A 14,743-nucleotide genomic window follows, 5' to 3' on the forward strand; every position below is an offset into this window, starting at 1 on the left:
TGGAGTAGCAGGATCCATCGTAAGAGTCGAGGTTTCGCGTCTTTCTTCTGCATTAAATATTTTATCGCAGCGTGGTCTGTATGAACAATGACTCGCGAACCGACTAAGTATTGGTGGAATTTTTCAAATGCATAAACTACATCAAGTAGTTCTTTTTCCGTTGTTGCATAATTCCTTTGTGCCTCATCGAGAGTTTGACTGGCATAATAGACAGCGTGTAGTTTTTTGTCTTTCTTCTAGCTTAGAACTGCTCCTACAGCGAAATCGCTTCTATCGCACATAATTTCGAAAGGAAGGTTCCAGTCAGGTGCTTGTACGACGGAGGCAGTTATTAAGGCTTTTTTTATTTCTTCAAAAGCTTTTATGCATTCTGGTGTGAAGTTGAATTTAACTTATTTGCATAGGAGGGTTGTGAGGGGTCTAGGAATTTTGTTGAAATCTTGTATGAACCTCCTATAAAATCTGGCATGCCCGAGAAAACTTCTCACATCCTTCACGTTTGTGGGTGCATGCAAACCGGTCATCACCTCAATTTTTGCTCGATCTACTTCTATACCAGCAGCATATACTTTATGTCCTAGGACGATTCCATCGTTAACCATGAAGTGACATTTTTCCCAATTCAGAACGAGGTTATTTTCTTCACACCTTGCCAAAACTTTGCACATGTTATCGAGGCAATTTTTGAAACTGGATCCATAGACCGAGAAATCGTCCATAAAGACTACCATGAAATCTTCTATCATATCCGTAAAGATTGAAATCATGCCCGTAAAGATTGACATCATGCATCGTTGGAAAATAGCAGGGGCATTACCAAGACCGAATGGAATTCTGCGGTATGCGAATGTACCGTAAGGGCATGTAAAGGTGGTCTTTTCTTGATCGTCAGGATGTATAGGGATTTGGAAAAATTCAGAGTAGCCGTCAAGAAAACAGTAATATTGGTGATTTGCCAATCTTTCCAACATTTGATCAATAAAGGGCAAAGAGAAGTGATCTTTTCTGGTGGCAGCGTTTAATTTCCTATAATCAATACACATTCGATGCCCGGTGAAAGTTCGAGTAGGAATGAGTTCATTTTTATCATTCTTCACCACTGCAATACCGCCTTTCTTAAGCACAACATGCACATGACTAACCCAGTTACTATTCGGAATTGGGTAGATGACTGCAGCATCTAGGTTTCATAATTTCCTGCTTAACAACTTCCTTCAAGTTCGGGTTTAGCCTCCTTTGTTGTTCCACTGATGATTTGGAATCATCTTCTAAGTGAATTCGGTGCATGCACAGATCTGGAGAGATACCAGCAATATCCTCGAGAGAGTATCCGGGGGATTTCCTATACTTGCGCAGTTTGTTTAACAATAATGCAAGTTCTCCGTTAGTTAGATTGGCGTTTACTATCACGGGGTAGGAATTATTATAGAGGAAAGCATATTTGATTCCAGCAGGTAGTTGCTTCAACTCAGCTTTCGATGCTTTTTCGGCATTCCAATTTTCTAGAGAGTATGGTTCTCGATCGACGGTGTATTTTAAATATCTATCGACATTGATTTCCGAATCGTCATCCCCCACGTCATCGACATTTGCTAACTCTACACTTGCGTCCATTAATCGCGCGTATTCATCAGCCCTGCTGTCGATGCTGAACATCTCCTTTTCAGTAAATGTAAGCATTTTTTCCAGAGGATCATCTGAGCATAGGTCTATGAAAGATTCTTCAGCCAACTCAGAGATATCATCCACATAAAAGGCTTGTTTGCCGATTAAAGGTCGTCTTATTAGTTTTTCCATATCGAAAGTCTTTGGGATGTTTCCAATGTTTAAACATATCCGACCATCCTTGACGTCGATGAACGCACCAGATGTGGCTAGAAATGGTCTACCTAAAATTAGGGGGGGTCTTTCAGTTCATTCTGGTATTTCAACACAACGAAATCCATTGGTACGTGACAGTCGTTAATTTTTATTTGCACGTCATCTAGTACTCCTTGAGGTACTCTAACGGATCTATCAGCAATAACCAAGGTTATTTTGGTTGGTCTAAACTCGTTGTATCCCAATGATATCGTAACAAAATGCGGCATGAGATTTAAGATGGAACTTATGTCACAAAGGGATCGAGGAAATTTTTTATTTCGTATGTTGCAATCTAGAACAAAGCTGCCAGGATCAGGTCTCTTGATCGGGGGGTTTCGCCTTGGATTATAGCACTTACTTCCTCTGAAACCATCATGACGCTGTGTTCAGTAGCTGGGAAGCTGTTGGATACCATGTCCTTTACATATTTCTTTATCGATGGTGATATTTTTATGGCATCACTTAGTGGCATTTCTAGCGTGATTTTATCGAATGCTCTCTTGCAAATCGCTTTATCCAATTCTCGCTTAGTTTGCGACTTGTTGGGAGGAAAGGGCGGAAAGGTCCTATACAGTCTATCTACTACCGGTTTGGCAGGATCGAGTGTCGATTAAAATTGTTTCCAGTTTGTCGATCTATATTTACCGTAGTCGGTTGATCGACGTTGTTCCCTTCTTGTCGATCGATTTCCACATCTTCTTCCGACTCCTCCTCGTCTTCATCGAGGTTGATCATCGCTTTCTCAGCTTCTCCAGTGTTGGACCGTTTCTTTCCTTGAGAAGGTTCTGATCCTGGATCAGGATTATCGAGAAGTATCGGTCGTGATCTACTTTCGCCGGTTTTCTCAACTTTACCGAGTTTTCCGCATAGTTAATTTCTATGGTGCTCAGGGTGAGGCGTTTTCCGCTTCTTAGTAACACAGCATTAACTTGACCTTTCGGATTTGCGTCAGTTCTCCCAGGGAGACGTCCCGTTTCTCTTTTGATGGCAGTCGCGTTTTCCGCTACTAGACTGTTAAGTCTTTTAATGTGTTCACTTATAGCGTCAAACTTCCTCATTAGCTCTCTGTAGATTATATTTATCTTTCCATTCAGGTCAGTGGCCATTTTGTGATTTCCCGTGAAGGCTTGGTTTAACCTAAATTTCGCTCTGGCTCGGCGTGATCCAACAGTAGCATCATAATTTTGGGTGAAGCTGTCAGTGTAAGGATTGGGATACCGATCTTTCAAGGTTGGAATATCCACGAAATCTACATGTTGTTCAAGGTCAGAAAGGATATCATCATCAATTGGATAAATCCCAAATTGATTTTGCTCCTCTAGAACAGAATGAAGTGAATCCAGAGATTCTTTAATTTCAGTGAAATACGGCCCATCTATGGAATCAACTCTTCTTCCTCGTTCTACGTCCATCATCTCGTAGGATCTACCCGTTGCTACATTCTTGATCAAACGCTTTGCTTCTTCAGGTCTCTTGGTACTGAAGCTCCCTTCACTGGATGTGTCAAGCGTGATTTGGTAATGAAGGTTAACACCCCCGTAAAAGGTGTTAATAAGTTGTGGTTCTGAATAACCATGGTGGGGACATTCAAGTTGGTAACTCTTGAATCTTTCCCAGGCGTTTCGGAATGATTCACATGGATCTTGGCGGAATGTGGAGATTTTCTTCCTTACATCCCAGTAACGCGTCTCATCGAAGAAGTGATTAATGAAAACACTCCTAATTTCCTTCCAGCAGGTCAGAGATCCTGCTTGTAGTTGGTCTAGCCATTTTCTGGCATCGCCCTCTAAGGAAAATGAGAAGAGTTTGCAGCGATTGTACTCGTCATTCATCATGTCTTCTAGGTATTCGATGTGATCGTGTGGGTGTTCTGAGACGGTTCCACGGAAAGGGTTTTGATGTACCAAGATTAGGTATTCGAGGCTGAGCCCAGATTTCTTGGTATCGTCTTTTGGTAGTTTAATGGCTGGCCTATTGAAATAGGTTCTGCCAGGATTTAAATAGTCTTGCAAAGGCAATTTTGTTTATTTATCTCTATTAGAGATTGAATTAATTTTAACAGGGATTGCAATCCCCTGTTCATTTATGATTTGGCTAATTGTGTTCCTTAGTTGACCTTTAGGTTCACCTAGGACTACTTCCTCATTAGAATGATTGGTAAGAGAAAACTAACCTGCTTCCGGCGGGGTATCGTCGATCAATGTTTCCGTTGACTCGTCGATCGATGTCTGTAGTGCAGCGTCGACCGATGTTTCTGTCGACAGGTCGCTTGATGTTGTTGTTATTCCGTTGATCGATGTCCGGCCGAAATCCATGTCCTCCATCTTGAGTACCTATGTCAGCAGGGAAAGAAGGAAAACTTTAGCAAATTCAGTAAAAAAATCTAGACTATATTCTAAACTTAATCTAATGGTAATAAGAAAGAGTCCCCGACAACAGCGCCAAATTTGATATCAATCAAATTACCCTAAGGAGTGAATTACTCTCTCAAATAAGAGGTTCAGATATAGTACTTAGGGATCGAATCCACAAAGACTCTAGGATTACACAATAGATTTTTAGTCTTCGAAATAAAGCTAGATTAATAGGATTAAAGCAGTAAATGAAATGGTGAGCAAGATAGTTGCTCGATTGGTTTGATTTGAGGTTGTTAGCAGTTGGACAATTAGCTAGATTCATGTATATTCTCAGGTATGATAAGTAAATAACTTAATTTGAGGTTTTAGGGATTTATTAATATTAATTGTTCTCGGACACAAAATTAGTTATAATCAATTAGATTATCTAATTTGGATCTCAGATTTCACGTATGTTAATCGCGAGAAAGTGTCGATCGATGATTCGTAAAGAATATCGATCGACACACCTTTCAAAATATCGATCGGCGGAACTCTCGTTGCGTCGATCGATGCTTCTTCCAGAAAGCTTTACGAGCGGATTTGATGGTGTCCTCTAACTTACTAGACCAACTCTCGTGTGTATCTAGTCAGTTAGATCATACTAGTTTATTTTTAGGTATTGAGTCAAGCAATGACTTGTTCTCAATTAATCCTAGGATCTAAGTTTAAAGGGTGATCAATCCTAAACTTAGCTTTAAGAACAACTAGGTGAAGAACTATATTTTAAACACCCTAGCAACAGTTTAAGTTAACAATACATATATCATCCTATTGAGAAACCTAAATCTAACAGTAAGACTACTCAGACATATTCATAAAGCACATGATTATGATGGCCTGAATAATACTTAAATTAAATAACAAGAGTAAACAATAAAGTAAGTGAAAGCAAGGGAGTTCAAGATCTTCTATGTTTTGTAGTTGAAATATATCTCTCCAATCCTAAGCTCTCTCTTCCTCCAAAGGTGTGTTGCTTCTCTCCAAACTAGGTCTCTCAGGTATCTAGGCAAGTCTGTCTCTAAAATAATACAAAACCCTAATAATATAGCCTAACAGGCGGCCATGGACTTAACATGTAATTATTGGAACTTTTGTGAAACTTGCAATCTTCTAATTTTGTCATTAACTCGCGGCTGGCTTCACCGTCGATCGATGCTACGAGCTTTCCATCGATCGATTATGCTTAGTAGTCGTCGGTCGATGTCCTGATACAATAATCGACTCTTCTTCTGTTTCCAGCAAAGCTCTCAAATAGTCTCTAAATTGCTCCAAATACCTCATTTTCCTCTAGTAAGTACCTGAACCTATAATTACTCTAAAAAGAGTCCAAATGCATATATTAGATTCTAAAATGTATATAAACCATGACTAAAAGTAGGTAAAATCCATGGCCTATCATAATGCAAAAATTATTATTGACTCTAGAAGAGCTTATGACGAAAAGAACATGCATAAGAAAAGATGGCAAACGTATTAATAGTAGTAAACCTGAAGTTTACTAATATATTGTCATCTCCATTATTGTGAAATGTTGAAAAACGAGAAGTTTTTAACATATAGCATGTTTAAAAAAAATCATCATGGGAGATGAATCATCAAACACGGTCATTAGATGTGATTTCTTTAAACAGACCCAAATCGGGATTTCACTCTAAAAGATTTGAAACATAATTTATCCCAAAATAAGAAAACATAATATGTTATTGGTTCTAGAGTTGGATTCAATACAAGAATACGAGAAAGGATGGACATGGAGTGTCATCATGTTCGTTACCCTGCCAGCGAACAGCCAGAGATGGACTTCATATCAGCACCCAAAGCCTCAAGAAAAGTAACCAACCTCCCACCTACAAGATCATGAGCTCTTTATTTACATGGGTTGTTTGGTCTATTTGGATTGCTAGAAACCAGAAATCTTTGAGAATATACATTTTGACGCGGAAGCGGTTGTTACTAAGGCCGTGGCTGACGCACGCGAATGGCAAGAGGACCAACCTTGCTTATCTCCTCCAATTGGAAAACAACATCATACCCAACAGATCCAGAAAATTTACTGAGACAGCATCATCATCAACTCTGATGCAACTTGGAAACAGGAAACTAAAACAGCCAACTTAGCGTGGATATTCTCAGACCATTCAACAAAGTCACTATTGCAGGGTAGTATGAAAGAGGAGTGGGTCGCGTCACCATTAATAGCTGAAGGACTCCCGCTGAGAGAAGCCTTACTAGTTACAACAATTTTCTCGTTAAATCAGATGCTCAGATGTTGATCAGAGCCATCAATGGAAGATAATCAATCACAAAACTTTTTGGAATCCTTCAGGATATCCTCAACTTTACTTGTGATCTCTCTTCTTTTACCTTTATGCATTTTTCTCCCTCAGCCAATAGCTCCACAAATGCTCTTGCAAAGATACTCTCTGTTTCATTTTCTTTTAAAACAGTTTCTGGAGTCTAGCCTTGTTTGGAAATATTATTTTTTAAACTTTAGATAATTATGCTACTATAAATTACGAAAAATATCACAGACGATTTAGCATCCGACAATTTTGCCCGTCTTATGAAGACGCAGGGTTTGACTGCATCACCCGAACTGTCCTATAGAATTCACGCTTGACAGTACTACTTGCAAACATGCTGCAAATCTCTCGTAAACCCCTTCATCTTTAATTTGCATAATTACACATTTTTTTGAATTTGAAATCTTAACCTCCTAACATAGAAGCATTAATGAACCTTTAGTTTGGAAAGATTAGTTTGTTCTCAGATAAAACCAATAAGTTATGTAGTATGGAAAATACAATACTAACATTACTTCAAGATGATAAAAAAATAAACAACAAATTAATTTTCGGGAAGCAAAATTTATGTAGATGGTTTCTAGTTGCAATAGCAGCACTGTGGTTGCAAAACCCAGCGAGCAGCTTTTCGTCGTCTAAAAACAAGCTACCGAAATCGGACGACTTCATGTTGTGTTTGTCTAGTTTTATGTTGAATTAGCTTTTAGCAGTCAAAACTAATAAAAAAAAAAAGGAAAAATGCATACGGAAAGTTAAGTATTGTACGTCTCATATCAAATAACAGAGAGAAAAGAGTTTTATGATAACCAAAAATAAAAAAATAAAAAAATTGCTAAGCCAAGGGAATGATAAAGCTTATATAAAACCTGTAAATACGAAGCTACACTCAGCCAAAATAGCTACCCTCTGAAATTATAATCATTATGAAGACAATTTCAGCCTTTCATGTTTACGAACAGAGAACACAACTTGTATTAAGTAGAGCTTTTAGCCGAGTTGGAGAAGGGGATCCTCGCAGTCAGTTTTGACACTGGCCTGTAAATTCTCATACATCCTATAGAAGACTCAGAGCAGCAAATTTGTTAATCTTTTCAAACCTAACAACATCTTTTTGCAGCTGGTGATATTTCATATCAAACTTCAGATGATCTTGTTGCAGCTGGTGACATTTCATAAGCGTAAGATCTTCTACATGGCCTACAAAGGCGTAAACTCTACCAAATTGTCTCAAAACCTTGAGCTTCAAGGTGTTTGACAGTGTTCTGTTTGGGATGGAAGTAGAAAACCTTAAATGGGTCGGAGTCATAATAGCCCTTCTTCATCAAAACAATTTCACCAATAGCGGTCACTCCAACTACGGAAACCTTTGAAACATTACACGCAGCGTCGCTGAATTTATCACCAGGAAGAGTGAAGGCATGTTCCGACCAATTCTCGCCATCCTCTAGAACCCACAAAGCCATACTTGCATCAACGGAATTTTCAGGCCAACTAATGAGACCTAGTTTACCCTCATAGTTAATCAATCTTGTAGCATAAAAATCAATGAAGTCTGCGTGCAGAAACTCGAATATCTCAGACCGAACATCAAAGCAAACTATATAGTAAGTTTCATAGGTTTTTCGAGCCAGGTAATATATAACTCCACTGATGCATGTCCCTTTAGAAAAAGGGTAAAGGGATAAGGGACAGTGTATCCTTCTCCACCTCATTTCAGCAGTTCCTAATGTCAAAATATAATTAACAGAGGAATGAGATGAATAGGATGACAATACCTTGAATACCTTGTCAATCGGATCAAACCCGAAAAAGCTCTTACCGTCCCTGCCCGTCCCAAGTTTAGGTAAGAAAACAGACTGTCCTTAAATATCACAAGCGTTGTATATTCCTTCTTTGAGATCGGCGGCATATGACGGAAACAGAACAAACCTGAGGCATGACTACAAAATTCTAGCGGAATGTCTTCAGGTAACTTCAGCTTAAAACAGGCGGCTAAAGTCGACTTCTCATTCTGACTATGAAGCTGAGGCTACGAAAAGAACTGAAACTCGTTGTTTTTAGCGACTTTCATGGCGAATGAGAGACTCGGGTGAGTGGAAGACTTGGTTATGAACAACTCGGTAAAATCTTCACTACAAAGTATGGACCTCCATTCCTCCGACACGCAACGAAACCTCCCTATTGACTTGGCTGGCAATCTAGAGAATATATCGTGAAACAGATCAATCGGGATTGAATCCATGATCAGACAAATGAATGTAAATCATCCTAGGCAATCTTACTATTAATATAGAGATCGAGAGCCTAGGGCATTCATACTGAACCGAACCGAACCAAATCGTGCATGGTTTGGTTGATTTAGTTCAATACCGGTTTAAAGGCATCGTCGAAGCTTGGTTGTGTTTTTTTTTTTTGGGTCTTACTGCTGTAAAGAAGCATATGCCAAAGCAGAAAACCAGTCACCTATGAAGAAGTATGGAATGTGGTTTACTTTCTGAGGGAGATATGTAGTGTGGATATGCTTCTCTGGTGGATAGACTCGTTTGGGTAAGTCTTTTCCTCTTGTTGTAGCAGGCGAGCTGCTTTTCTTTGTCTTAGAACAAACTACTTCATGTTCAATGGTGTTTCTCTTAAGTTTTATGTTATGACATTGCTCGGTTTCAGTTGGTATCCAACTAACCTTGGATGAATCAACTTTGTTATTTTCTTTACTCTTAATTTTATTCAGGAACCAAGATACTGTATGTTGAATTTGCTTTCCTAGATATTCATCATCATGAGTTTTATTATAAAACCAAGGTTCTGAAAACAAACAAAATGACTGTAATTCCTAGATCCTTTTACAAAGCAACCAAGTAGCTTTCTTTACAGACAAGTTACTAATACTACTTCTGTCTAATTAAGCTATGGTCTTTTTTCTGTTTCATGTCGCTAGTCAAAGTGTTCCTTTTAGCCTTTAGTAGTCCAAACTAAATAATAAAATGAATACGGAAAGAAAGAAAGCGTCTAATATCTCATAGCAGAGAGGTAACAGTTTTATGATAACAAGGAAAAAATGGTAAGCCAAAGGAATGATAAAAACCTGTAAAATGTGAAGCTACAGTACTCATAGCCAAAATAGCTATACTTCGTGATGCTATATAAGATTATGAAGACAATCTCAACCGACATGAATAAAATAAAACTTAGTATCTTTGATTAACTTGATGTTTACATAGAGAGAATACTGTTATAAACCAACGTCGGCTGGAAGTCCATATTCGAAGGCCCATATTCTTATGTCTTTGTATTTTCTAGCCCATATTGTATTAGAGTTTCATATTTTTCTTTATATAAAGGGTTCCTTATTGTCTAATAAAGATACAGACTTTTCCCTTATTTTATAACACGTTATCAGCACGATAGCCTCTAGCCCTAAGCCCCCATGAAATATTCTTCAACTCAGCCGAAAATCATCACCCTAAACGCAAAGGAATCTGCCTCGGAACTTCAAAGAGGCTGTTCTCTCAAACCGTGAGGACCCAGAAAACGATCAAGATATCAAATCGAAGCCCTCGCCGAGACGAATCCGTCAGTGCAAACCGCTTGTCGATCTGACCACCGACGCGCCATCACGCACAGATACAGTGCGTGCCGATTTGATTTGGAAACCAAATCCGATTCCAACAAGGATTTTCTAGCCGAACTCAACTCCTGTGCAAGCGAGGGAATTAAAATCTAATATCAACAAGGAGTTCAAGCCGAGAGGAGTTGCTGCCCGTGCGATCAAACTCTCTTTTCCATTCAGATCAAAGGAGTTCATAGGCGTTCTCGATCCGTCTCAGCTCAGCATACAGACGATCTCAGTCCGATCCTAGCTCAGACGAACTCAGCCTCAGCTCGCATCCCGGACAGCTCGCGTTCCCGACAGCAAGCATCCCGTTCGCGACAACTCCAGCTCACGGACAGCTCGCGACCTCAGCCTCAATCCGTTCGCGATCCGATAGCAGTCAGCTCGCGTCCCATTCGTGTTCCAGTTTGCGGTTCATCCCTTTGGTGGTCCGTTCAACAAACGTCTAAGGTTAAAGGTAACTCGAAACCTAAGAACCCATAATCGAATATGGATTGTTTGATAAAGAATTAAAACCATAAAACCCCAATCTTTTATGAATCAAAAACCATATATAGGGTAATAAATCAAAACTCCAAAGAGTAAATCGAGGCTCAAAAGTTCGATACTTCAAACCCTAATCGAGATTGATCACTTGATCAATTAAAATCGAAATCTTTAATGGTTTTAAATCTCAAATCGAATCCCATTGATCTAAGATCAAACTCGAAAACCTAAAACCCTAAAACACATTCGATTTTTGCATAAACCCTAATTCGAAATCTGATTGATTGATTAAAACTAATTGAATGTTGATTGAGATTGAATTTGATCATATTGAAATCGAAATTACTAGCTTTGATAGATTGAAATCCAAAACCCTGATTTTGTAATCGGAATTTGAATTTGATCACATAGAACTGTTGCTAGTATTGATTCATAACTAAAATTGATTAATTGATTGAATGATTCAAGATTGAAACCCTAATTGAAACCGTCTGTTACGATAAGTGTTTCCATATAACCTAGTCTTGATTATTTGATATCGAATACTTGAATCTGAAACTGTATAATCCTGTTGAAACTGAAACTACATGCTAGGTTAATTGTTCTAGACTTGATCATACTTTGTGGCCGTGCGGCTTGTTGCATCATTCATACATAACCTAATTTGATCATATTGATTGATTGCAATTATACTTAGAATCTTATGCTAGGATGGTAATGAATTGATTCCATCAAGTAGCCGTGTGGCTTGATCTTTGACTTGGCCAAGAGGTTTTTTTGTGCATTACTGTATTGATTGCATCATGCATATTTCGTATGAACTGATAGAAACCACCTAATCACATGCTAGGATTATTAAAACTTGATTGTATGATCTGTTTGTTAATAGAAATTGCATGATTTAGGTTTGCAAATCATATGCTAAACATTAAAATCAAAATCGCATGCTAGACATAGAAAATTAAATCGCATGTTTAGGTTTAAAATCTGATTTTGTTAATCACATGATAGGATTGATAAAACCTAATTGTTTGATCTTATCTCTAATAGAAGTTACATGTTTTAATTTTAGAAATTGAAACATAAACATTAAATCTGAAATTGCATGCTAAAACCTAGAACCCTTAAAAAAAAATAGGAAGGTTGTTACAAGGTTGTTACAAAGTTATTAGGGTTTTTGTCTTGGCCGATTTTATGCTTGTATAACTTGATATTTTTCATGCATAAATACATGTTTGAGGTTGCATAATTAGACTAAGAATAATTACATGTTCTTGTGTCTAAATCCTATTAGAATTAGGATTTGAAATTTAACCTAAAATCTGATCGCATGTTTATTGGAATTTCCTGAAAATTTAAACTTAATAAATTTAAATTAGAATTCCAGAATTTGATCATATGAAACCTATGGATAAAATTTCATGATTAGATTGAAATTATTCATATGCTAATTGATTAAAAATCGATTAGACCTAGGAAATTGAAATCGCATGATTAAATCCTATTAGAAATAGAAACTGCCTTGATCACATGCTATTGATTGAAATCTGATTTGGTTGCTTGATCACATGATATGTTTAAAATATGAATCGTATGTCTTAACCAAATCTGATTCGCATGCTTCAAACCCTAAATTTGATTTGTTTGATCGCCTAGCTCGCATGCTAAGAAATTAAAACCTGGATTGATTGTTAAAGATAAAATCCGATTGCATGCAGCATAGAACCTAGATTTAATTTGCTCAGTCACATGCTCACATGATCCAAATCTGATTTGCTAGCTGATTACTTGATTGAAAATGATGCCTTGCTTGTTTAAAACATAGAGATTGCATGAAATACTATCCGCATGATTAAAAGTTTGGCCGTAGGATCAAAACTTCATCATATTCTAAACTTGATTCGATTACATTGTCTTGCCTATATGTGTTTTTAAACCTTGAATCATATGCTGAAAAATCTAGCAAATCTGAAACACATAACCAAATCCTAAAACTGTTTGGATTTGGCTTGGCCATGACTATACATGTTCATATGAACATTTGTAGGATCGTTTCTCAAAGCCTTGGCCAAATGAAATCTTAGCCAAATTTTAAGACATGATCACTTGTTTAAAACTTAAAACTTAAAATCTGATCATAAAATTACTCCTTGGCCGAAATCTATAAGAATCCTAGAACCATTCGGATTTGGCCTGGCCGAAACTTATGTTTGGCCTAATGAACAATCGCATGATCTTTAAAGCCTTGGCCAAATGTAGAAGCTTGGCCTAGCTTAAATCTTGATCAAATGCAAAGTCAAAATTCTCTTGGCCAACCTTTAAAAGACCTTGACCGAAGGCAAAAGCTTGGCCAAATTGAAATTTCTATTGGCCAAATATGAAATCTAGTCAAACTAATAGAATCTCTTGGCCAAAGAATTTTGGTAAAATCATCTTGGCCGAATCCCCTTGGCCAAAATTCCTTGGCCAAAATCTTTTGAGTAATCTATCTTGGCCGAATCTATATCTTAGCCAAACTTAAAATCTTGGCCGAATTTTTTTTTTGTCAAACTGATTTTATATTTAAAGCTAATAGGAAAAAGGTCTTGGCCTCAGGCCCAGAAGTCTAGCCCAGTGGGGCAACATGATGACCCATTAGGGTTTGCTTAGCCAAATAATCAGCATTAGCATTTCCAAATCGGGGGAGAAAAGCAAAGGAGATATCGACAAAAGCAGTAGAGATTTGATGGATATCCTTAATGATTCCGAAAATCTCTTTGATCTGCATGTCGTTGGTGATTGCTCTGATGAGCGTTTGATTGTCAGAGAGCATTCTGATCTTTGGGAGACCAAGATTCGCTGCTGCGATGATTCCAAGTCGAAGCGCTAGAGCTTCTGCTACTAGTGGTGATGATACAAATTCCTGGGTTGTTGATCCTTGCTTCTTGATGTTGCTTTGCGCTCCCGAGATGATCCAAGCTAACCCCGCCTTGTTCGATGATTTTTCCCATGCCGCGTCTGATCTACATATCGGAATTTGGGGATCTGCGTGTGGCCTTGCCTTGTGGAGAACGCTTTCAGGTGAGGAGTTTGCGCCTTTTCCTTTCAGTATTTGGGCAGAACACCATTCTCTTGCTAATCGAGTTCCTTTTGTAGCTACTTCTTCCTGTGTAATATGTCGGTCTTCAAAGAGCAATGTGTTTCTCGCTGTCCAGAGAGACCAACAGATCCATGGGAGGATGGTTCCTGTTATTCCAGAAGGAGGTAGGCAGATGCTCTGTCTGAAAGCGACCAATACGTCTTTGAAATCCATTGCCGTAACTATGTGAACTACTGTCTCTAGAGGTATTCTCTTCCACACCTCCTTCGCAAAGGGGCATTCAAAGAAAATGTGCATGGCTGTTTCCTTTTCTTTGCATCTTACACACATCGCTTGTGCTTGGATACCTCTGCTTTGTAGGTTCTCACCGAGAGGCTGGGCTCTTTGGATGATGGACCAGGTGAAACTTTCGTCTTGGGGGAGCAGTGGCTAGACCAGATGTCTTTCACCCATTTGAAGGTTTCCGGACTTGTGGTTTGGGGGTTGTTACTACCCATCGAGGCTACTGAGTAGCCTGATTTGGTCGAGTAGATCCCCGAGCTGGTTGGTTGCCAGATAATACTATCTTCTGCTCCGACGTGGCTTGGCTGAAGCCGTAGCACGTTGTCAGCCAGATGAGGTAGGATCTCTTTAACCTTTGTAGTGTTCCATCTCATATCATCTGTTAGGAGGTGTGCTACTGTTAGATCTAGCTCTGCCTGAGGAATAGGTCCAAATGGTTTTAGTTGGTCTGTTAGAGAGATCCAGGAGTCTTGCCAAACTCTAGTTGTCTGTCCATTTCCAATAGCTTTTCCTAGGTACCCTTTTAGGAGATCTCTTCCGTGTAGGATGCTCCTCCATCCGTGCGAGCACGCTGATGGGACTTCTACCGTAAGGATCGATTGCTTGTGACAGTATTTCCCTTGTAAGATTCTAGCCAACAAACACTCCGGATTTGTAAGGATTCTCCATGTTTGCTTTGCTAGTAGGGCTTGATTAAAGAGTTAGATGTCTCTAAAACCCA

At 38.6% G+C, this 14,743-nt stretch overlaps 1 protein-coding gene across 1 annotated transcript; it reads right to left on the bottom strand.

Annotated features, from left to right (window-relative positions):
• Positions 1-13,266: 13,266 nt before the first annotated feature.
• LOC106434525 lies at positions 13,267-13,953 on the bottom strand. The gene has a single exon (XM_013875399.1). It carries the CDS (start codon positions 13,951-13,953, stop codon positions 13,267-13,269), a length of 687 nt encoding a protein of 228 aa, XP_013730853.1.
• Positions 13,954-14,743: the final 790 nt, after the last annotated feature.

This window comes from Brassica napus, chromosome C6, assembly GCF_020379485.1.
Source record: "Brassica napus cultivar Da-Ae chromosome C6, Da-Ae, whole genome shotgun sequence".
Taxonomy (NCBI): Eukaryota; Viridiplantae; Streptophyta; class Magnoliopsida; order Brassicales; family Brassicaceae; genus Brassica; species Brassica napus.